General features: G+C 36.6%; 1 protein-coding gene across 6 annotated transcripts; it reads left to right on the top strand.

Moving 5' to 3' along the window:
- The first annotated feature begins 227 nt into the window (after nucleotides 1-227).
- On the top strand, nucleotides 228-21189 carry acsl1a (acyl-CoA synthetase long chain family member 1a). Of its 6 annotated transcripts, none has more exons than XM_079264485.1 (21): nucleotides 228-289; nucleotides 11420-11632; nucleotides 12084-12198; nucleotides 12283-12347; nucleotides 12453-12554; nucleotides 14140-14239; nucleotides 14369-14544; nucleotides 14768-14800; nucleotides 15005-15056; nucleotides 15161-15234; nucleotides 15534-15611; nucleotides 16249-16383; nucleotides 16531-16665; nucleotides 16908-17003; nucleotides 17110-17182; nucleotides 17321-17409; nucleotides 18945-19061; nucleotides 19158-19301; nucleotides 19404-19505; nucleotides 19589-19660; nucleotides 20085-21189. In XM_079264485.1, exons 2-21 carry the CDS (start codon nucleotides 11438-11440, stop codon nucleotides 20223-20225), a joined length of 2094 nt encoding a protein of 697 aa, XP_079120611.1. In that variant the 5' UTR covers nucleotides 228-289; nucleotides 11420-11437; the 3' UTR covers nucleotides 20226-21189. The 6 variants fall into 6 exon arrangements, with proteins under 6 accessions (XP_079120611.1, XP_079120609.1, XP_079120613.1 ...); XM_079264483.1 differs by lacking the exons at nucleotides 228-289; nucleotides 15534-15611 and adding exons at nucleotides 6821-6839; nucleotides 15673-15750; XM_079264482.1 differs by lacking the exon at nucleotides 228-289 and adding an exon at nucleotides 6822-6839.
- The last annotated feature ends 968 nt before the right edge of the window (nucleotides 21190-22157 follow it).

Raw genomic sequence — 22157 nt, 5'->3', positions numbered from 1 at the left:
AGTTATTGGTATTTTAACATGAATAAACAAACATATTTAAGATAAATTGACTTCGACCAAAGCTGTGCTGTGAGACCCATAGACTGTATGAGACAGACAGTTTCGGGGTTTTTTTTTCTGTCACGACACGTTGGCCAATAAACAGAAGCCTCTTAAAATTTAGGGAGCGCAGCACGTAAAGTCGCTTGCTATTGGCTGAGAGCGTCACCAGCTCATCTAAACAGAGTTCCGCCGCCGTCGATGTTTCTTCTTCCTCAAGAATCACGTTAAAGTCTGCAGCTGCACACAGGTTGGTTCAACACCATCCACCTAAAACTCACATATTTAGGCGTAGGGGGACGTGGAGTTACGTGGCATGTTGGGAAAACTGAGATCAGGGTGTGAACCTCTGGGAAGGCTGCTTTTTTATTGTTCTCATAATAGAATGAAACCGCTTTTTTCGTACGCTGTTTTCTATATGTCCTATTTTAATTTCCGTGTGTCTCACATCGTCGTCATAAACAATATGCTCGCGGTTTTAATAAGGAAAAAAAGGAGCTCGGTGGAATTTTCTGTGAAAACTGCGCACGGATGAGGCTCCCTTATAAAATGAAAACGGATATGGACACGTTGCATGTGGGATGTAAAGAAATTGTCTTCTCTTACTTTGTGTGGAAAATGTTCTTTTTCCTCATATTCTCTCTCCGGTTTTACAGCATATATGAATGCCCTGCAGTTTTTCCGTTAATCGAAGATCATATTGACTGTGTTAGAGGAACAATGTGGCCATTATCTTGTTCATTTGATGGCATCCCGCCACATCTCTCATAACTGCATGTGCGCGCGCGCGTGTGACCTGGTAAACCATGCAGTGCTCTGTGGCACACATGAGGAAGCCAGAGTAGCTTAGAGTTTGGTACTGGGGTTCTCTTATGTGTCAACTGGTCTTTGCAATCAGCGTGTTTTTCTTGTTTGAGCAGAGAATATATAGCCGTGCGTGTGTTGAGTTTATGATGTCAATATCATTATCTGATACTAAAAATAATGGATTACTTTTACTTATCTTTTCTGTCAACAAAATGGACAAGGCATGACCAAGTTAATTGCTGTTTTCAGGGAGGCTTTGCAATGCCATGCTTAGCAACAGTTGCTAAGCAACGAGTGGAAATATCGGAACATGGATGTTTCTACTGCTTAAACAGAAACAGCTCCTGGCTGAAGTGAAATATCAAGATGTTGGCACAATGAAAGTACAAATTTAAGTAAATATGAAGATAAGCGTTAAAAGGTCTGATCCTACACAGTGTTTCTGTCAGATTTACAGACATGGGGAGGTGACAAAGACTCAATGTTATCATTTGCATGTACTGGAAAAATGTACTACATATGCAAATGATAACGTTAACTCAGACAAAATACTCAGTTACACTACAACTGTCAAGTATGATATTTCCTTTTAATGACACAAAGAAGGGGAAAAAACAAAAACAAAACTAAGCCTATGTAACCACCAGTTTATGTGTGTCACCACTTCATTATGACTCAAAAGTCAATGTGACTTTAAGGCCTCAAAGCAGCTGTTCACAAACAGGATGTTGTCAAAGGTGCTTTGTCCACTACTTTTATACAGTCAGTGCTGAAAATGTTGAATAAATGCCATTTTTTCAGGTGAAAGATTGAAATGATTTCTTTCCAAAGCAGTAGCAAATAACTGCAGAAAATAACTAGTAATCGCAGATTATTGTCATTTGTTTAAGTTTTCCATCAAGTTTTGTGGTTTGTCTGTAAACCATTCTGTAAAAAGGAAAACACGTCTAAATTCAGCATAATATAACAACTTGGTCAGTTAGCACACCCTGACTCCCTAAGTCAGGGCTGTCCAAAGTTGATCCTCGAGGGCTGCCGTCCTGCAACTCTTGGATGTTTCCTGTTCCTTTAACAAATATATGACAACATGCTGTTGACGAGAGCCATTTAATTTGAATCAGATGTGTTGGATCAGGGGGATATCTTCAACTTAATACAGCCTTCTGAAAACCTTAGCTGGACACTTCTGCTCTAAGTCTTTCCATTAAAAATGTACTTTTCCATTTTTATGGTGGGGTGGCAACATGGTGCCAAATAGAGATACACAGCACCACAAGCCTTTCACGGTAGACTTCCACTCACAGGAATCTGAGGAATGTGTTTCTAGTGTGTAATTGTCATCTTCCTTTTACCGCTGTTTTGACCAGACAGTGCAGTCACATGTGGATTTAACAAGGAGCAAAGTGACTCTGCAGAAGCAATCATGTGTTTCTTTTGAGGACTTTCATAACTGCAAACAGAGGGAGGCGTTTGTGGTTCTGTCAGTCAGGGTTTGGGCCACCTCCATGTTGCTTTACTGCACTCATTTGAGAATACCAGCATAAGCCTTTGTATCTGTTTTGGGTTTGATAGCAAGTAAAAAGGGCTGATGTTTACACATCAATCAGCCCTGACATGTGACCTCGAAGGCCGGGATTTCAGCCTTCATACTCAGGAATTTCATCCCAACCAGTTTTTAATGATTTGCCAGAATTGCCTGGAATGACTTGGAAAGAATCACATGAGAGCATCAAATTACATATCTGGAAAATTATTTCTCATTGTGCTGAATTTTCAGTTTAGAAACAGTCCTCTGTAGACAACCTTGTATCTAAAGATTTCTTGGAGCTGGCTGGAGCACTGTGTAGTCCTGCTTCGTGTAGTGTCTTGTAAAGTGCTGAAAATTTTACTGAAATGACATCATAAATATCTCCATTGATTTAAAAAGATTTATAAAAGATTATATAGTTATGCAGCTGGTTATATTACAGGTACATCATCTGTAGACTGTTTGTGTTAATCTTGATGACTTAGGTTTATCTTTGTGTTGCCCATGACATGAAAAGTGCTCAAGAAATAAAGTTTGATTTGGTTTGATTTGATTTAGAGCTGAAACAATTCATCAACAGAAACATCTGACTTGAAGTGTACAAGTGTTTTTAGATATGATACCAGGTTGTCTCTGGTGCTCTAAAAGTTGTCATTTCACATATTTAACACAAGTCAGTTTCTGAAACCTTTAGAGGTCACAGTCAGGGGAGCATGACTAATTAATTGTACCCACATCTATACACTAAGCTAACAGGGTGTTTCACTAAGCTAACAGGGTGTTTCCTGCAAGTTTATAATTAATGTACAAACAATTGTCTACTAACTCATCTCTCACAGAAACTGTCAGTCAGTGTGGCACCTCAGATCAGATCATACAGTTATGTTAAGAGTGATGATATAATCTCTTTGATATTGTGAAGTCTGAGTGCCCTGATGATATGTTGGAAGCTGTTGCGGGTGTTTAAACTTTGTTCTACTTTAGAAATCATCCCACCCCTCCCCCCCTCTATACATTTTTCTGCTGCATTGCCATGTGACAAGGCGTGTAAGGTTTCATTGGGGTGGGTAGGTCAGGACCTGCTGCCCGAAGCCTGGTTGTCTTGTGCAAGGTCAGCCTTTGGTTCCTACTTCCAGAGTTGAAGGCAGCATGATGAGGATGGACACGAATCAGGAAAAGGGTTGACGTGCATGAAAGATGTCACACTGAAGCCACATGAGCTTTAACAACTATCCAGCAGCCACGCGATGACAACAGGCCGTTTCTCTGGGACTTGTTGCTGGCTGTCAGCTGCTCTGCCATACTCAGAGTATTCACTTAGTACAAGAAGTCTTTTTTTTCCCTGTCCTTTATAGAATTTTCTTGGCTACCACAAAAGGCTATTAAACTTCTCTATCAGTCCCCTAAAAGAATCCGCTACACTGCTATAAATTTATATGTTTGTAAATCTGCTGAGTTACCATTGACACTGACTCCAGAATGCCAAATGCTGTCAAAACTGAGCCACTCTATGCTTAAAAGCAAAACTACATATAATGAGACAACATGTTCAACAATGTGTTAGGAAGTTACACAAAAACTGTCGGCTTTGGACTCTGAATAAAGCTCTTCCTCTTCCGTGAGCTATTTTAAAATAAAGATTTATAACAATCGCTGACTTACATGGATGCAAAGCAGCCTTTGATTTACTAGAGTGAATAAGATAATAAAAATGCGTAGTTTTCTGTTATTAATGTTATGATTATTATTCTTTTACAGTATAATGACATAATTACACATGCTTTAAAATATATAACCCTTTTATAAAAAGCTTTATTATGGACTGTTTATAAGCTAAAGATTATGCTTTAAAACTTAGTAAATTTCTTTTTCTTTGTAATTATAATGGTATAATTTGGTATATGTTATTTATAAAGATAATTGTGGAGTTTATTTTCACTTTGTTAAACGACTTTCCCCGACTTAGGAGGAAAAGGTGTGAACAAGGGGCAATAAGTCCACATTTCTTTCAAAGACAACCATGGAGCACACAATGACAGTTTAATTCCTCACCTACACCTTTGCTCTTATTTTTTTCTTGAAGACAAAAGTTGATTCTTCATGGTCAATGTTATTCAAATTCACATCATTCTGTACTTAGTGGTGCTTCTGAGATTTGACAATGGTCCAAAACTGTCAAGATGGGATCATGGTTTGTGTTTAAAGGCTTTGTGTTAATCCTTCATTGATAAGGTTGAAATAATAAGCTTAAATAGCTTGACCTGATGTTTAATGCTCAAGCCGATTAGCTACTTAGGACCTCTCAGATGTCTCTTTGAGTCTAAATTTAAAGTCCCACAGAGAAGAATGAAAACATTTTTGGAGGAATTCAAGTTTGACCAGCTTATTGCAGTAACTTCCTGACTGGGACTGGGGTTGATCTATAATGTGCTTACAAGCTGCTGCCAGCTTGCCTTCATGTTCTGATGTGTGTCAAATGAACCTCCTGCCCTTCCACTTTTTTCCTGCCCCCCCCAGTGTCTTGTGTTTGTGTGCTGGGGTGTGGGGTGACTGGTGAACTTGCTCTGCTATTGGCTTGTCATCTTCACAGGCCAAGTATGGAGAAGGGAGGGGGGTGTTGGTGGGCGGAGGTTGTAGGAGTACCTTTTACCACCAGCAACTGTTAGCCAAGCATGACACCAGTGGCATGTGCCTGCTGCTGCCCACCTGACAGAGTGCAACTCTAACACTCATTTATTCAATTTATAATTTATTGCTCTCTTGCTCTTGTATGTAAAGTTATAAACAACACGACCAGAATATAAAACCAAAAAAGTGTTTAAATTGTAAATGGTTTTGAAATTGTTTTGATTATTATTAGATTACCTCATAGGCCAATGAAAAAATGCCAAACATTTTCAAGTATTACAGCGTTAGATAATTGTATTGTTACCTGTCTTCATTGTGAAATTATGAATATTCTTAAATTTGACTCTATGGTTAGACAAGATATTAGTAAATTCCCAAAGCTTCTTTTATTTCTTTATATCTATTAATCCATGCAAATTTATTGAATCAGTATGATAGAAAATAATAATGCATCATGCAACTTTTACAAGTTTAACTTTTTTTTTTCAGGTGATTTTTCTTTAAAGATGACAGATTAGTCAGATAGATGAGTCACCTGTGGGCATTAAGAAATCTCTGCGGCAGTTTTCGCAACTCTAAAGCACTTCCATCCTCCATGAAGTCATATTTAAATCTAGCACAAAACCGTGGCTAACTTACAGTACATCAGCTTGTTTATTAGCCACAAATTTATAGTTGCAGCTTGATTTTGGACTGTAAGTGAGATCTTTAGCACTAAGCTGTCAGGATCCTTTCTTAAAGATTATTAAACCCATTTATTGTAATACTAACTTTATACATACTGCCATACCCTTTTATTCTAATTTATACTATTTATTTGGAAGCTTTGTTTTTTGTTTTAATAAAAGCATCTAATAAAACAATGGAACCTATGATGTGATCAACACTTTGCTGATAAATGTCTATTCCCATGCACAGTAGGCGTATACTGTATGCAATGGGAACAAAGCACACAGAAGCTGATCTGAGCTTCATCTTGTCGTGTTACTGTGATCAAATATAAAATCAGCGCTGATAAGTTCAATGCTGGGATGATAATTAGATTATCTGTGAAAAATTAAATAATTTGGGTTGGGAAAGGAAAATAATCTAGTTGGTTGTGTCAGTAGAGGCCTTGTTTTTTACATGCCCTCCAGCTGTTTGTATCATGGGGGAAAAACCTAATGAAAAAATGAACCAGCTGTTGTAGTTTACAGTTCAGTGGGTATTATAGCCGGACAAGCATTTATCACTGGATTTGTTCATTTTATTTTAATGTCATCTCGAACATACTGAAAAATGTGATTGCACCTAATATCGTTGCAACATACAGTTTTGGATATCACAGTTTCATTTCATCCCCATTATCCACAACAGCGAGATCCATATTGTTGGCCTTAATGCATAACTGCCTAAGTCTTACTTTAAGGTTACAGAAATGATTATGCACAGTGAATCTACAGTCACAATGTCACAATTTTTCCAATATAAAATGGGAAGTTATATTATGGAGCTAATAAAATGTAGTTCAGTTTCTGTATACTGTACTAAACATCCTCTAAATACTTGTTCTCTTTGCTGTGGTTGATAAGCTGAGATATAAAAAAAAACAAAACACGTAAATTCCTATTAAACTGAAAACTTTACATATAACCACAGTTTCTTCTGTATCTTGGTTGCAAAATCCAGTTCAACTCGCAATATCTCATGTAATTAGCAGAAAATAACATCATGACGTCTCAGGAATCTGCACATGCTCAGACTTGAACATGCTTCAGTTTTAAGCCGGTGTTCGAGCACACATACAGGATGGGAAAAAATGCTGGGGCGTGAGGGGATCTGTCAACTCAGTTATCAGGTAGAGTGCATAGACTTCTTTTAATTTTTGTGCTGTTTTTTCTTGTACATGTTATAAGTATTTGGACGCTTGATCAACACAAAAATTGCACAATAATCTGGATAATGTCATGATGAAAAAATCAATTGTTCATTCTTAGAAAATGATAGATGAATGGAGAAAGCGTTTGATTCACTCAGAACAGTTTGTTCATTTTCATCTTTCCCTTTATTTTGTGACTCTCATCACTTTAAAACTACTTTAAAACACAGGCCTGTGCTTGTACAGCAGCTCTTTGAAGATTTGTTGCAGAAATAAGAAAGAAAAAAACAACTTTTGATTAACCTACCGAATGAGTTAGACAGTGGTGTGTCATAAGTCTGTGTTTCTGTTTGAAAGGGGGGCGGGTTTCTGCTATTCATAGCAAAGAGAACTTCAGAGGTCTATTAGAGGTCAGTGCTAGTCCTTCTTATAGCTACTGCAGCAGTGCCGGCACTTTCAGATAAGCGCGCCTCTCCGCTTCGGACACAGTCTTGAACTGTCTTCATTTATAAACTGTAAAGCTGTGAGTACAAACATTCATTTTATTTCAGTCTGTCTCTGAGATGAACTGCTTAAATATGTGTTATTGAATTTGAAATTGCCCAAAAATTGACTTAAGAGGGGTGTTATTATTTTACTGGGTAATGGTAACACCTGTAAGACAGTATTTATGAGGCTTGGTTTTTTTTTAAGCGCCTTTTAGGTGTTGTATAAAGTTTGTCTTTCCTAGAGGTCAAACACACCTGACATAAAGGCAGCACTTTGTCGTTCAAATTGTAAATTTAGATTTACAGCTAACTTCATTTTAGAACCAGTCTGTCATATTTAAGTTTTAATTATAAGTTTGTTTGGCATCTTTTGTACCGTACTTTGTCACAGTTGGCATCAGTCCCATTTGCCATGGGCATGGTGGTAATAATAGAAGTAGGTGAGAAGTCAATTATTACCTCTGCTGGCTGTTCACTTCATTTACCTTCAATCTGGAGGTCAGATGATTTGACCTCAATATCCCGAGAGGCTGATATGAAATGAGAAAAGATTAGAGAAAACCATTATATAAATGAAGTGTACACTATTAATTAATGCAGGTCTATTTTTAAAAAATGATTGTGAGTTAGATATATTACTGAGTCCATATTAGTCTTCCCTGCTTCAGGCTAAACTAGTTTCATCTCATGTGGAAATAAAAGTCTCTACAGCTGCTCTTAATCTGGCACATCTGACCGTGATAATAAAATTTTTGCAGAACGGAACCATATGTTTTGGAGCTGGAAGACTTAGGTTTCTGCCCAGTGAGGTCAACTCTAAAAAATCCCAAGAAGCAAGCTTTTCTTCTCTCCAGAAAGAAGTGCTTCAGTGTCTGTAGATGTGCCTGGATGGCTTCATTGAGGCTTGTGATTAGAAAATGAGTGTGGAGTCATATTTCCTTCCTGTGTCTTTGTTTCCAAGTGGACAGCTGTTCAAAAAGGCATCTTCCTTTTTGTAAGCAAGAAAAGAACTGGAAAAGAAAACTAAAATAGTACAAATGCACATCCATGAATAGCAAACTTAGACATCTATACAGCTGTGTAACTTTATATTAGTAGGAACATTTTTTGTTTTTGTGAGTAATTTTTTTAGACAGAGCTCACAGAAAAAAAAGAAAATGTCTTTAAAACATATTAGTGGTATATTAAAGTAGACACACTGTAGATTTCCTCCAAGCCACTCTATTTTTTTTTTTTTTTTTTTACCAGTGGTTTTGAGTTAATTTTTTAGTTATAAGCTGTAATGACAAAATGATCTTTAACTCCCCACAGGTGAAGAATCCTTTAAAAATCCTGGATCCAGATGGAGATCTTGTTCACACCCAAAATCTTATCACTTGTTCCTTTTTCCATTTTTGAGATTTCTTGAAACTGCCATAAAAATCCATCCATAACTTTATTACCTTAACTATTCACATTAAAAAGTATTGCGTATTGTTCATTAAAATTATTAAGAAGATCATTTTTAATAACTTAGATTAAAATATTTATATAAATATTTATCAGAAAAACTCACCAGAACACACCCTGACTATGCTTCCATATTTATTGATATACATTATGACCTTGAAGGGCTGCACATATAAAGTATATGCATGAAATAGATATTATGATTGCTTGTGTGTTAAGGAAACTTATTATAATATTCTATACAACCTGAATCTAAATACATATATTTAGATGCACTCAATAAGTAAGCTCTATTCAATGTTTTTGGCATGATAAAGGTTTTTGTGTAATATTTAAAATAAAGTTTCATAGAAGATTTTTCTACAGAAATTAATCAGAAACCTGAGCACAAATCAGAAAGATTCTAAAAGAAAGCAGTAAAGACTACGTAGCTTTATTCTTCGCCACTGGTCATTTCTTTGTGTCACATGGAAACAATGCAGCAGTTTCAGGGATTTACTGAAACATGCAGATATGGATGGAAATAAACAATATAAGACCAAAACAGAGGTTGTACATTCTAAAACACCTTATGTGATCTTTATTAGTTATTATCACTTTCCTGTCTGAACCTTTTTAAACTAAGCCTTTCTGAGTCCAGTTCTTGCATATACCTCATCCCTCTCTCCCTGTTTTCCTTCTTGAAGAGTCAGTTTTAATGGCCACTATTCCAGGAAGACCATTTCGATGAGGTTTAAGTGAAGAGAAGGTCCCAATCTATCTGTTCGTTCCTATGCTAGGACTTTGCAGGATTTTTCCCAGTTCTGTCACTTTTTCTTTTGTCCTTCATTGTACAGTATCCTCAAACCTTTCTGTAGAAATCTTAATGCCGGAACGATTCACAAGTCAGTATTGCTTTTATTTCTAGTAAAATAGATTACTGTAAGTCCCTGCTCTCTGGTCTTCCAAAGAAGAGTACTTTCAGTTTGCAGTTACTCCAGAACTCGGCGGCACGAGTTCTCTGACGAAGACTTGAGGGCGGGAACAAATTACACCTGTATCAAAATCGCTGCATTGGCTCCCCTTGTGTTTCAGGATTGATTTTAAGGTCCTCTTAGTTGTTTACAAATGTCTTAATGGTCTTTGGCCTTCTTATTTATCTGAACTTATTTCAAATTATGAGCCCTCGCAGACTCTGAGGTCTTCTGGTACCGGCCTTTTAAATATACCAAAAGTTCGAACTAAAACATACGAAGAGACCTTGTCCCAGTTTTGTGCCCCTCGCCTTTGGAACAGCCTGCAAGAGGACCCCAGGCCCGCAGAGACTGTCGACGTTTTTAAAAAGAGGCTCAAGACCCACCTTCTTAGTTGATCTTTTACTTGAATTTTTAAAAAAATAATTTGCTTATTTATTTATTCACATATTTGTTTATTTACTTATGTGAATACTTTTACATAATTGTCTTACCTAATTTTATGTCTTACCTAATTTTATATCATATGTACTTTTTATGTATTTATATATTACTTAGGTTTAACCTTATTGTTCTAAATATTGTTTTACAGAATTATAGTTTTTTTTTATTTCGTTATTTATCTTGTGTTTCTTGCTTATTTGATCATTTTAACTTTTTAGCTACAGTGTTTTCCTCAGTGGGGACCCTCCTTGTCGGGGGTTGCACCTGTTTGATTGGCGGGGTCGTTGTGGTGGGGGTCGTCTTGGCTGGGGTTGTTGGTAGGGTTTCTACACTGCAACCATATGGCTGTGTTGTGGGCCTTGGCCTGCCCTGGCCTGGGTGTTTCCTGTGACTATGTTTCCGGTGGTCATTCCTGGGGTGGCTCCTGATGTGGATGGATTCCCTCAGATATCATTTCCTTGCAACAGTGTCAAGCCAGATACAGAGATAGAATCCTGAAGGTGGTTTCATTTGGATCTGGGGAAAGTTATGGTTGTGTGTTTAGGCTGCACGTGTGTGCGTGAGTGTGAAATAGTTCTTTTGTTGTGAAGCACTTTGAAATGCATCTGTATGAAAAGTGCTATATTAATGAAGTTTGATTTTATTTCGTTTGGTTAATTAGTTTAAACAAAAGCACATTCCTGTGAAAAAAATCATATCCAAGAGCCTGACTAAAAGTGAGCAAAAAAGAAAGCAATATCCTAAAAAAAGACTGAAAAATCTTCAGAAAGCCTGGAAAACAAATGCTCATGAACACTTCAAACAATTACAAGCAAGTCTGGCACTTTTTTTTTAATACTTTATTTTCTTTAATAAACCACATGCACCATCGTGATATTAAATATATCTAATATTAAATAAGCATCCTCTATCCCATACCCAAAGAAGATGATGAAGAACTGAAAATGCCTGAATTACTGTGACAAACAAAACAACAGAAGAAGAAAAATAATAATAACAAAATCTGACTCTTAGAAGCAAAATATAAAGACAAACAGTGTGGTTCAGGACTTTTGCATTGTACCTTGCATAAAAAGGAAGAAATCATTGTTAACCAGACATGATGGGGATTTTTTTTTTATATATATATCTAAATGTCAGCTGGAATGAAACTGAAACACACATGCAGAAGTAATGACATCTGACAAAGTTTCTAAATGAAATTTCTTTCTGTTTTTTGTGGCAGGATCTGTGCAGAACAGCCATGCAGGCTCAGGAGGTCCTGAGACAGCTGCGGATTCCCGAGCTGGATGACGTTCGACAGTATGTTCGAGGTTTTCCGACAAACGCGCTCATGGGTATGGGTGCCTTCGCTGCCATTACTACTTACTGGTTCGCAACTCGGCCAAAAGCCCTCAAACCACCCTGTGATCTTGGACTGCAGTCAGTAGAATTACCAGTAAGTAAACTGTTCTTCAGTAATACTTGGTTCACCTAGGTTCAGATTTTCTTTTCACTCATATTTACAGCAGTATGAAATGCCCCGAAAGAACAGTCCATCCACTCCAGCATGCTCAGAGTAAAACAGTAGAAAAGAAAACTAACCAGCTGACCCCAGTCTGCAGGAATGTTTGTTGGATCCTCTCCAGGAGCTTTATCACAGCTGATATTTCTGCAGGTCCTCAAATTACAAGCTCTGGCATCCTCACTCCATCCAGCATGTACTACAGTAAAAGTTTATTTCAAATTAAAGCTGACTGGGCTAGTGGGTTCGGCTTTGTTGATATTTGTAATTGAGGGTCGAAAAATCTTGTCACCTGCAGACCAATCAGCTTACAAAAGTATAAAAAAGGTGTACAAATACCTGGGGAATTGTCAAGGTCATAACACTGTTGATGTTCTCCTCGTAGGGAGGAGAACTCGCCAGAAGATCAGTGCTGAACAACAGTGAGGAGATCGTGACACACTACTACAGCGATGCGCGCACAATATATGAGGTGTTCATGCGAGGTCTCAGAGTATCGAGTGAGTGTATTTTATGTATCAGTTTTACAGGAAACTACCTGCAGGCAGTGAAAAGAGAGAAGTAAGCTTTATTTTCTTTGTCAGATAATGGGCCCTGCCTCGGATCAAGGAAACCGAACCAACCATATGAGTGGCAGTCTTATAAAGAGGTGAGATGTCGCCTACAGCCATGTCATTGTAGAACTGCACACCGAGTAAAGAAATATCTAGTTTACAGTGAAATCTAAAAGTGGGTCTATTGTTTTTTTGCACAGGTTGTTGACAGAGCTGAGAACATTGGGTCTGCCCTCCTTCATAGAGGACACTCTCACACAGGAGACAAATACGTTGGCATCTTTTCCCAGAACAGACCAGAGGTAACACAACTATTGCCCATACCACTTCGAATTCAGTGTTTTTATATGTAACTGTGATGTAGTGTTGTATGAGGTGCACATTTCTGTTTTGCTGCATTATCATCTGTAACGGGACTCCAAACACAAACATTCAGTCAGTGAAGTTAAAAGATTCAATGGAAAAAAAAAATGTGTATGAAATTCACGAACAAGCAAAAAAAAAAAAAAAACATGAATGTGGTATGTGTATACATATTTAACATCTTTATTTTGAGGCACTGGCACTGGAAATCATAATGTGTCTCCAGTTAAAGTTGCATAGTTTAACGTGAAATTTAGGTAATACATGATGTCAGTATAAATAGTTGTGAAAAGCTCCGGAGTATGTCGCTGACCTGTTCTAAGGGCTGCTTGGTCTTCATTGTGTTACTTGCTTGGTAGTGTTGCAAACTACTGGAGAGGCACAGGTTAGAGTTTGCGAATAACTTATAATTTTTCAATGCAACAAGGACAGTTAGCACAAAGCTAAAGCATCTTCATTTTGAGGTTTGTGTAACTGTAAACATTTAGATGTTTTGGAGTATGGCTGCACATTGTATATATATATATATATATATATATATATATATATATAAAAACATTAAAGTCCAACATGATCACAATAAAGCACAGTATAAATATGACAAATTGCAGCTGATACTGCAACCAATGGTAATGTCTAGACTTTATTCACTGCAGAAACTTGTTGACTAGAAATATTGGGACAATAACAGGTGTTTTGCTTTGAGGTTCCATCTAGTGCAGTCCTCAAAATTGCACCTTATATTAACTCTGTTTAGCAAAGAATTTGATATGGCACTAATCAAATCACTATATTTATCAATGATATTGCATATCAAATGTTTGTCAAATATCCTACGGTCCTGTTTCGAAATGGCCAGGTTAGCACCCAGATTACTGTACACTTGCAAGGTTCATCAAGCTTGAAGGAGCTGAGGTTTTGTCTTGAGAAGGGGTTTAAATCCCTGTGGCTAGATGTGCTAAACATATGGCATACTAACAGGAACCAGCACCTGTAAAAAAGGGAATCTACAACATTTGGCCTGTGTGGGTTTTATTGTTTTAGTGCAGGGGGCTATAATCCAGCAAGTTTTTCATGAATTTCTGCCTAAACACACTTAAATCATATTAAACGGATCCAACAGCCTATCAGATTCTGCACAATAACTCATAAATTTGTGTCAGCTGTGTTAGAGCAAGGAAGGGAAAAGCTGCTGGATTTAGCCCTCATAGGAATGCACGAGAATCTGTTTGAGTGTCTTTGTTTTTAACTTACCTCCTGTTTTCTGTCCCACCATTAGAAAAGTTTTGCACTTGTATGATAAGTGCTGATGGAAACATGCAAAACAGTCATTAGTGTTGTAAAATGTATATTCTTATCACTTGTAGGTCATGCTATACCTAGTTGCAGTTGAATATATTCTTTCCATGATAATATCATGTTTTTATTCTGTACCTCATAAATATCCCTTGTATGACTGAATATATTATGTGTTTAGCAAATAAATTTTAATTTCATCATGATGTTGGGTTATTTTTCCTGCAGTGGACCATTTCAGAGCTGGCATGTTACACGTACTCCTTGGTGGCTGTTCCACTCTATGACACACTTGGCACCGAAGCCATTGGCTACGTTCTCGACAAAGGTATAACATAAACAGAAACGACAAGGACAAAAACCACGACTGTCGCATATTAACCACGCACCAGCTGCAGTGCAATCACACTGACACCTAAAAGATTAGGAGCTTAATTCAGGGTCATCTCTGTTTCAGCGGACATCTCAACCGTGATCTGTGACGTACCTGAAAAGGCTCAGATGATTCTGGACTGTGAAGGCGGGCAAGGGAAAACAGTGAAAACAATTGTTCTCATGGAAGCTTTCGACAGTGATCTGGTGACGCGGGGAAAGGAGCACGGCATTGAAATTCTAAGTCTAAAAGATTTTGAGGTGAGAGTGGCAAACTAATTCTTTATTTGTTTGTTTTAGTCCAACACATATCCTCTGATTACTTTCCTAAAACAAAGAAGCCACTGCTTTGTCCCTCATTCATGTTTCAGTTCAGACTAAATGGAAATTAGTACCTGATAAGCTGTGCCTTAAGGGACCTTTATTTTCTGACTTTCAGAAGATTTGGTAAAATTTGTGCAATGTTTTTTTTTTTTTTTTCCAGGCTTTGGGTAAATCCAACCACCAGAAACCATTGGTGAGTAGGTCAACCACCTGATTACATAAGAAAAAAGGCTCTTAATGTCTTCCTAAATTAGTACAATGAAAGTTTTTGTTCTGACCATGGTTAATTTTCTGAGTCAGCAGGATGCAAATTAATCGAAAGGTTGGATTATGATGCAAAAAGGAGGTATTTTAAAGTTGTTTTTTTTTTTTGTTTTTTTTGTTAATCTAATGACAGCCTCCCAAACCAGATGACATTGCAATTGTTTGTTTCACATCTGGAACCACAGGTAAATAAAAACTAATAGTCTCAATGTTTGGGAAATGTTATTAGTTTTCCACATCATGTGTTATCCTAATTTCCTTTCATAAATGTCTTTAACTGTTTATTCAGGAAACCCCAAAGGTGCAATGCTTACTCATGGAAATATCATCGCCAACACTGCAGCATTCATGAAAATAACACAGGTAAACAGGCACCCTCACAAGTTACAGTCAACGTGTGTTTTCATGACAACAAGCTCTTGCAAACTGTCTTGCTTTGTTGCTGGTGAAACTTTAAGCTGCCGAGAGAGGGATAACAGGGACAAGTGAGCGCTCCACTCCTCTGCATGTTCCTACAAGTAGTTTTATGTTTCATTTTAATGTCATTATTAATCCCTAAAGACAATATAATTTAAGGATGAACGCAAACATGCCTGATTGTACTTGAGCCTCTTTGATCCCCTACATGCCCTGTCTTCTCCCATCTTTATGGTGTTGTCCAGGTGACACTGAAGCCCAGCAACAAAGATGTGCTCATCTCCTTCCTCCCTCTGGCCCATATGTTTGAGAGGGTGGTGGAGGTACAGTAGCCGAGTGCTTGACTTGCATACATGCATGTGTTTTGTTGTGTGTCCTCTGCAGGTACACAGCATGCTGACCCTCCATGACATTCATGTATCCTATCTTCCCCTAGCTCACATGTTTGAGAGGGTTGTGCAGGTATGTTGTGGGCTTACTTACCCTACAATTAATATAGCTCAACTGATTTATTTTAAATGACTGCAGTTTTGTTTGTTTTTGCTGTGACTTTTTTTTTTAGCTGCATGTCATAATATTCTCCAAAGTTTGGCTTATTGGAAACATTGATAAAGCCAGCAGCTGTGTTTTTACATTATTAGACAAGTTGCCGATCCATTTGTAAAGATTTTAGCTTCTTAATTTTATTACCAGTTACTCAAGATAAAAAATTAAATACCATTTGACTGAGATGTTGTGTCTGAAACTTGGGGTATAGGGTCAGTTTGCAACATGTGCTAGCTTAGTTTTGTGGGGTGATATGATGACAAGTTTTGGCAAACAGTGAAACATACAGCGAGAAGTTTTAATAACAAACGATGAGTTTGCAGTTTGTCTAAGAGAACAACAGTGCCCTCTTGGAGGTCAAATGTCACATTTTTCATTTACAGTAGTTGAGATAAGTGGCATGTTTTTCCTCAGGGTGTCATCCTCGTCCATGGAGCGCGAATAGGCTTCTTTCAAGGGGACATTCGACTTTTGATGGACGATCTGAAAACCCTGCAGCCCACAGTCTTCCCTGTCGTCCCTCGTCTCCTCAACCGCATGTTTGATAGAGTAAGCCTGTTTGTCTTTGTAGTTTATTTACCTTAATTAATTAGTTACTGTACTTCCCAAACTTTCTTTGTCCATACATACTATTTTCTGGCGCGTTACCTTCCTTACTTGATATCTGTAAGAGTAATTGCAGGTTTTTCTCTGCAGGTTTTCAGTCAGGCCAACACACCACTCAAAAGATGGCTGCTGGATTTTGCTTTCAGAAGAAAAGAGTCAGAGCTTAAAAGTGGGGTGGTCAGAAAGGACAGCATGTGGGATAAACTCATCTTCAGAAAAGTGCAGGTATACATGACAACACCATAAAAGTTCCTGCTTTCTTTTTTTTTTTGTTGTTGGTGCTATCGCCAGTTCATTACAGACTTCTTCAGAAGCACAGGATCCTGCTAAAATGTTTTTCATATCCCAGAATAAGATATCAGTCCTCTGTGAAACGGGATGGACAAGGATTACAGTGTTGATAGAGACAAAGCCAATTTAAGTGTAGCATTCTAATTTTACTGTAGTTTTTTTTTTTCACTCTGCAGGCGAGTCTGGGCGGTCGTGTGAGACTCATGATCACAGGAGCGGCACCCGTGTCCCCAACCATCTTGACTTTTCTAAGAGCTGCTCTCGGCTGTCAGGTGAGTCAAATTCATGTTCATCTTACTGACTGATAGTATTTTGATCTATAACTGTAACGATGCATGTTTTTGTGATAGCAAATGCTAATATCAACGTCTTTTACAGTTCTATGAGGGTTATGGTCAGACTGAATGTACAGCTGGCTGCTCCATGTCGATGCCTGGAGACTGGTCAGCAGGTAAAACTTCCAATCTGATGCTACAGCTTCATTTGAGGAAATTATGTTCTGCTCCTCATATAAATGGAGTCGGTACGATATGTTAGCAAGACACTGTTGCTCTGCAACATTAAATTAGACTGATTATTGTGTCCACAGGTCACGTTGGGCCTCCTCTGCCCTGCAATGTGATCAAACTTGTGGATGTGGCAGAAATGAATTACCTAGCAGCCAATGGCGAAGGAGAGGTGAGGAACATGTTTCATTATAAAATGCCTTCATTGTGAATTAAAATAATGGTCTCATTTCTTTGTTTTTACCAGAAGAGGCATAATTTTGCAGAACTTTTGATTTAGGTTTTCAGGAATTGTAGGGTATTATTGTGGCTTATTTTGAAATATTATTACTTCTATTGGGCCACCCTTTCATTCAAATATTTTCTTTCCTTGTTTATGTTTTTATGTTGAAAATGTTTTATTTTGTGAAAGAATGAAATAAACAGAACTGTTCAAACTGGTAAATAACAGAAGTAAAACGCCAATGACTTAATTTAACCTTAAAACATAAGTTATTGGCATAACCAGAAAGACTTTCTACCACTTAAAAAAATATGTCAAGTTACATCATTTTTATCCCAATCTACTTCTGAGAAACTGGTTATGTAACATTTTATTTGCAGGATCACTATAGAGATTCGTAGGACAACAGAAACTTCTCCATAATTCAGCAGCAAAGATAAAAATCATGACATTATTTCCTAATTCTGGTTCAATAGAAATATTTTTTTTTTAAAAAGCAAACAAATAAGATAATATGCAAAGTTGGGAACAGAAAATAAAAATAAATAAAATTTTCAATGTGCACTAAGAGCACTAAACAAAACAAAACATGTTTACAGGCCACATACAGTAAGTGATGTAACACCTGCAAGCTTGATTAGGCAGGCAACTCTTTACCCCCCTATGTGATCTAACATATAATTTGCACATTTTAAACAATTTAGGTTGATTGATGACTCTAAATTGTCCCCAGGAGTGAGTGTGAGCATGTGAGGTTGTTTCTCTCCGTGTTGGACTAGTGACCTGACCAGGGTCTACCCTGCCTCTCAGCTGCTAATTGCTGGGATTGGCTCCAACGTCCTCGCGACCCAGAATTGGACTGAGCAGTTTAGAAAATTAATGAATGAACATTGGAAAAAATACTGTATCCATCCAGTCTCGGTGGTTGATTTTAAGCTGCAGACTTCCTGCATTTCTATAACTTATACGTGTTGTTACTGATGCTGCTGCCTCACAACATATGCTGATGTGCTTTTCATGCAACTGCTGCTGCTATTTTCCTTTTTCTGCCTCTTTACCTCCCCATCCTCCAGCATTTTGTTTTCTAACTATAATATAAAATTGAGACAATGCGTCAATTAGTGATTGAACCTGAAATCAAATTTCATTTTGTTTTTTAAATGTTCACACAAATTGTGGGATTGAACCATGTACTGTACATATTTTATTACATTTAACATCATCAGTACATTCAGAAACTTTTACTCTTGTTACATTAAACATAAGCTTTACAAAGTCTCCAAACTTTGGCAGGTTTTAAACTCTTCACAATCTGTTTTGCCTTCATATACACAACAAAACAAATGGAAAAAAACCTTGAATAAAAGTGTGTAAATTTTCATTATCAATAGCAACAGATAAGCACACACTGTGGTAACACTGGTAAAAAAAAAAAAAAAAAAAAAAAAAAAGGCTAACTGTATTTGAAACCTTTGTTGCTGTAGGTGTGTGTCAAAGGACCAAATGTATTCAAGGGATACTTGAAAGACCCAGAGAAAACCGCTGAGGCGATCAACAAGGATGGATGGCTGCACACAGGAGACATTGGAAAGTGGCTTCCTGTAAGTAAAAACAGGTTTAACGGCAAAGCTAATGTAAAAACCTGAAGAGCATTGGGGTCATGTTGAAGCTTGAACTGTTCCTTTGATTTATTGCAGAATGGGACTCTGAAGATCATTGACAGGAAGAAACACATTTTCAAGCTGGCGCAAGGAGAGTACATTGCCCCAGAGAAAATAGAAACCGTTTATAATCGCAGTGACCCAGTGGCCCAGGTGTTTGTCCACGGTGACAGCTTACAGGTCAGTTAGTAGTCAAAGTTTGTTATAATTTGAAAAAAAAAGTATTTGTGCTAATTTTTTTTTGCATTTTAATTTCATTTCATTCTTAATGTAACATTTCAGGCATGCTTGGTGGGAATAGTGGTACCAGATCCAGACTTTTTACCAATTTGGGGCAAGAAAAAAGGCTTTGAAGGGTCGTTCTCTGAACTGTGCAGTAACAAGGTTGGACATCATAGAGAAAGTATCTGAATGTGTGGCTTTGCTGCATTCTTTAGACATATCTAACATTTCCTACCTTCCTTTAGGATGTGAAAGCAGCCATTCTGGAAGACATCTTGAATTTGGGCAAAGAAGCAGGACTCAAATCTTTTGAACAGGTGACCTGTGCTGCATTTAACTTTTATTAAACTAGCTATAGAAACTGCTACAAAACAACAATTTAATCGTTTTTAACCTCATAAAACAAAACTATATGAATTTTTTTAGTTAGTTACTTTTGTACAGTAACAGTAAGTGAATGGTTAAATTATTTTAGGAATTGCTAGCAGTATCTTTTTTCAGCTGTTACATTCTTACTGTCTTTATTTAATTAGAACTACACACTTTATATTACAGTTTGCAGTGTCAATGTGTTTTTGACACTATTTATCAGTTTAGTTAATGGGGAAATAATATTCTCAAATAATTTAGTCAGCAGCAGCTCTACTTTTTCCTTCTGACATTTCTAGTATGAAATGATAATTTCCCTTTGGATTTAAAAAAAAAAAAAAAATGTCATGTTATTTTTTCCCCATACTACAGGTAAGAGACATTGCTTTACATCCTGAGATGTTTTCTATCCAGAACGGTCTGCTGACTCCCACCCTGAAGGCCAAGAGGACTGAGCTTAAGAACCGCTTCAGAGAACAAATTGATGAACTTTATGCCAGAATTAAGATGTGAGCTGTGATCAATAAGTGCTAGAGTCAGCACAACCAAATAATTTATTCAAAGGATTTTCTGCATTTCTATGGCAGTGTCAATTTAAATAATTTTCTAGGGATGGGTTTAAAAAAAAATTGGACATTGAATCAGTTTAGAGAATTCACGATCAATTTTTTTTAAGAATTACTGTACAGCTTTGTTTCCTTTGCAGTTCATTAGTGAAAAATCCAGAAAACAAGTTAATGGTTCATTTTTATCTTAGACTTGTGGGTTGAAGAGTCACCAACGGGAAATGTGAGTTGTTCCTCTTGCCATAAAATCTGACTCTTCATGGTCAGAGGTGTGACACTCCTAAAAACATTTCTTCTAGTTTTTATTCTTGGGAGCCAAATATACAGTTGTGCTCATATTTATTCATACCCTTTCATTAAAGAAGGAAAAAAACAGCTGCCTGTAAAATAAGCTGAAATTGACTAAAGTAATAATAAATAAAAATTTGATAAAAATCATGACATTATTTCCTAATTCTGGTTCAATAGAAACATTTTTTTAAAAAAAGCAAACAAATAACATAATTTATTACATCACTCATAAACTCATATTTAGTTGAACAATCCTTTAATGTTTCCACTGCCGTCAGGTTTTTTCTGTTCGTCTCAGTCAGACTTCTGCACCTGTTGACAGGGATTTTGTCCCACTGTTCAACAGAAAAATGCTTCAATTTGTCCAGGACCAATTTGTTTGTTTTTTTTCTTTCTTCAACTCAATTAAATGAAAAAAAAACCCAAAACAAAACAGTGTCTTATATTACTAAATTATATTTTTGCTAAGTTTTAGTTCTTGTTCCTTTTTTAAGTCTCCAGTTATTTAAGTGACTGTTGTAAATTCAGCCTTTTCTTTAATGAATGAGTATGAATACATGTGAGCACAACTGTATGTATATACACACACACACATGTATATACACACACACACACACACACACACATATATATATATATATATATACATATATACATATATATATATATATATATATATATATATATATATATATATATATATATACACACACATACATATATATATATATATATATATATATATATATACACACACATACATATATATATATATATATATATATATACACACACATACATATATATATATATATATATATACACACACATACATATATATATATATATATATACACACACATACATATATATATATATATATATATATATATATATATATATATATATATATATATATATATATATATATATATATATATATACACACACACACTTTTACAGTACCTAATATCAACTGTTTATATACCAAGCTATTTAATGTTTTGGTCATCTATTTAAGTTGGTATTTAAAGCAGACATCAAACCTGTAAATAGTTTATGTGCTACTAAAAGTATATTTGTATGTAGAGCACCTTGTTTGATGCTATTTCGTTGTAATCTCCTGCATTCCCATGTTTGTCAGTGCAGCAGGCTTATCAGCTGACTTCATTCAGCGATTTTGGAGCAGAATTTAATGAACATCTCATGGGTTTAGTGTGCCTTTTATTTGGTTGTATTTGTCCAATGATGCATGTAAATATATTAAATATAGCTGTACTGTACGTGCAGAAACTCCATTGTGCCCTTTACAAATTTTAGTACCACAGGTGGCAGGATGAAAATTTGTAAGTGTCAATTATATGTCAAGTATTTGGGAAAAGTTAAAACTGGCATTATAAATGATTTCAAGAAGCCAGTTTTCTCAAAGAATTCCATGTGCTTTACTGATGGTTTTACTATGGCAGGTAAATGGCAAATGTGCAGTTTTAATGGAAAACATTGGGTCTTTATTTGTCAAATGAAACAAATAAATACTTTCTTTGAAATGTGCCCTCTTTATGTTTTGTTTGCTATTAAGCACAAGTTT

Source organism: Telmatherina bonti, assembly GCF_933228915.1.
Source record: "Telmatherina bonti genome assembly, chromosome: 3".
Taxonomy (NCBI): domain Eukaryota; kingdom Metazoa; phylum Chordata; class Actinopteri; order Atheriniformes; family Telmatherinidae; genus Telmatherina; species Telmatherina bonti.
This window is presented reverse-complemented; position numbering and strand designations above follow the sequence as displayed.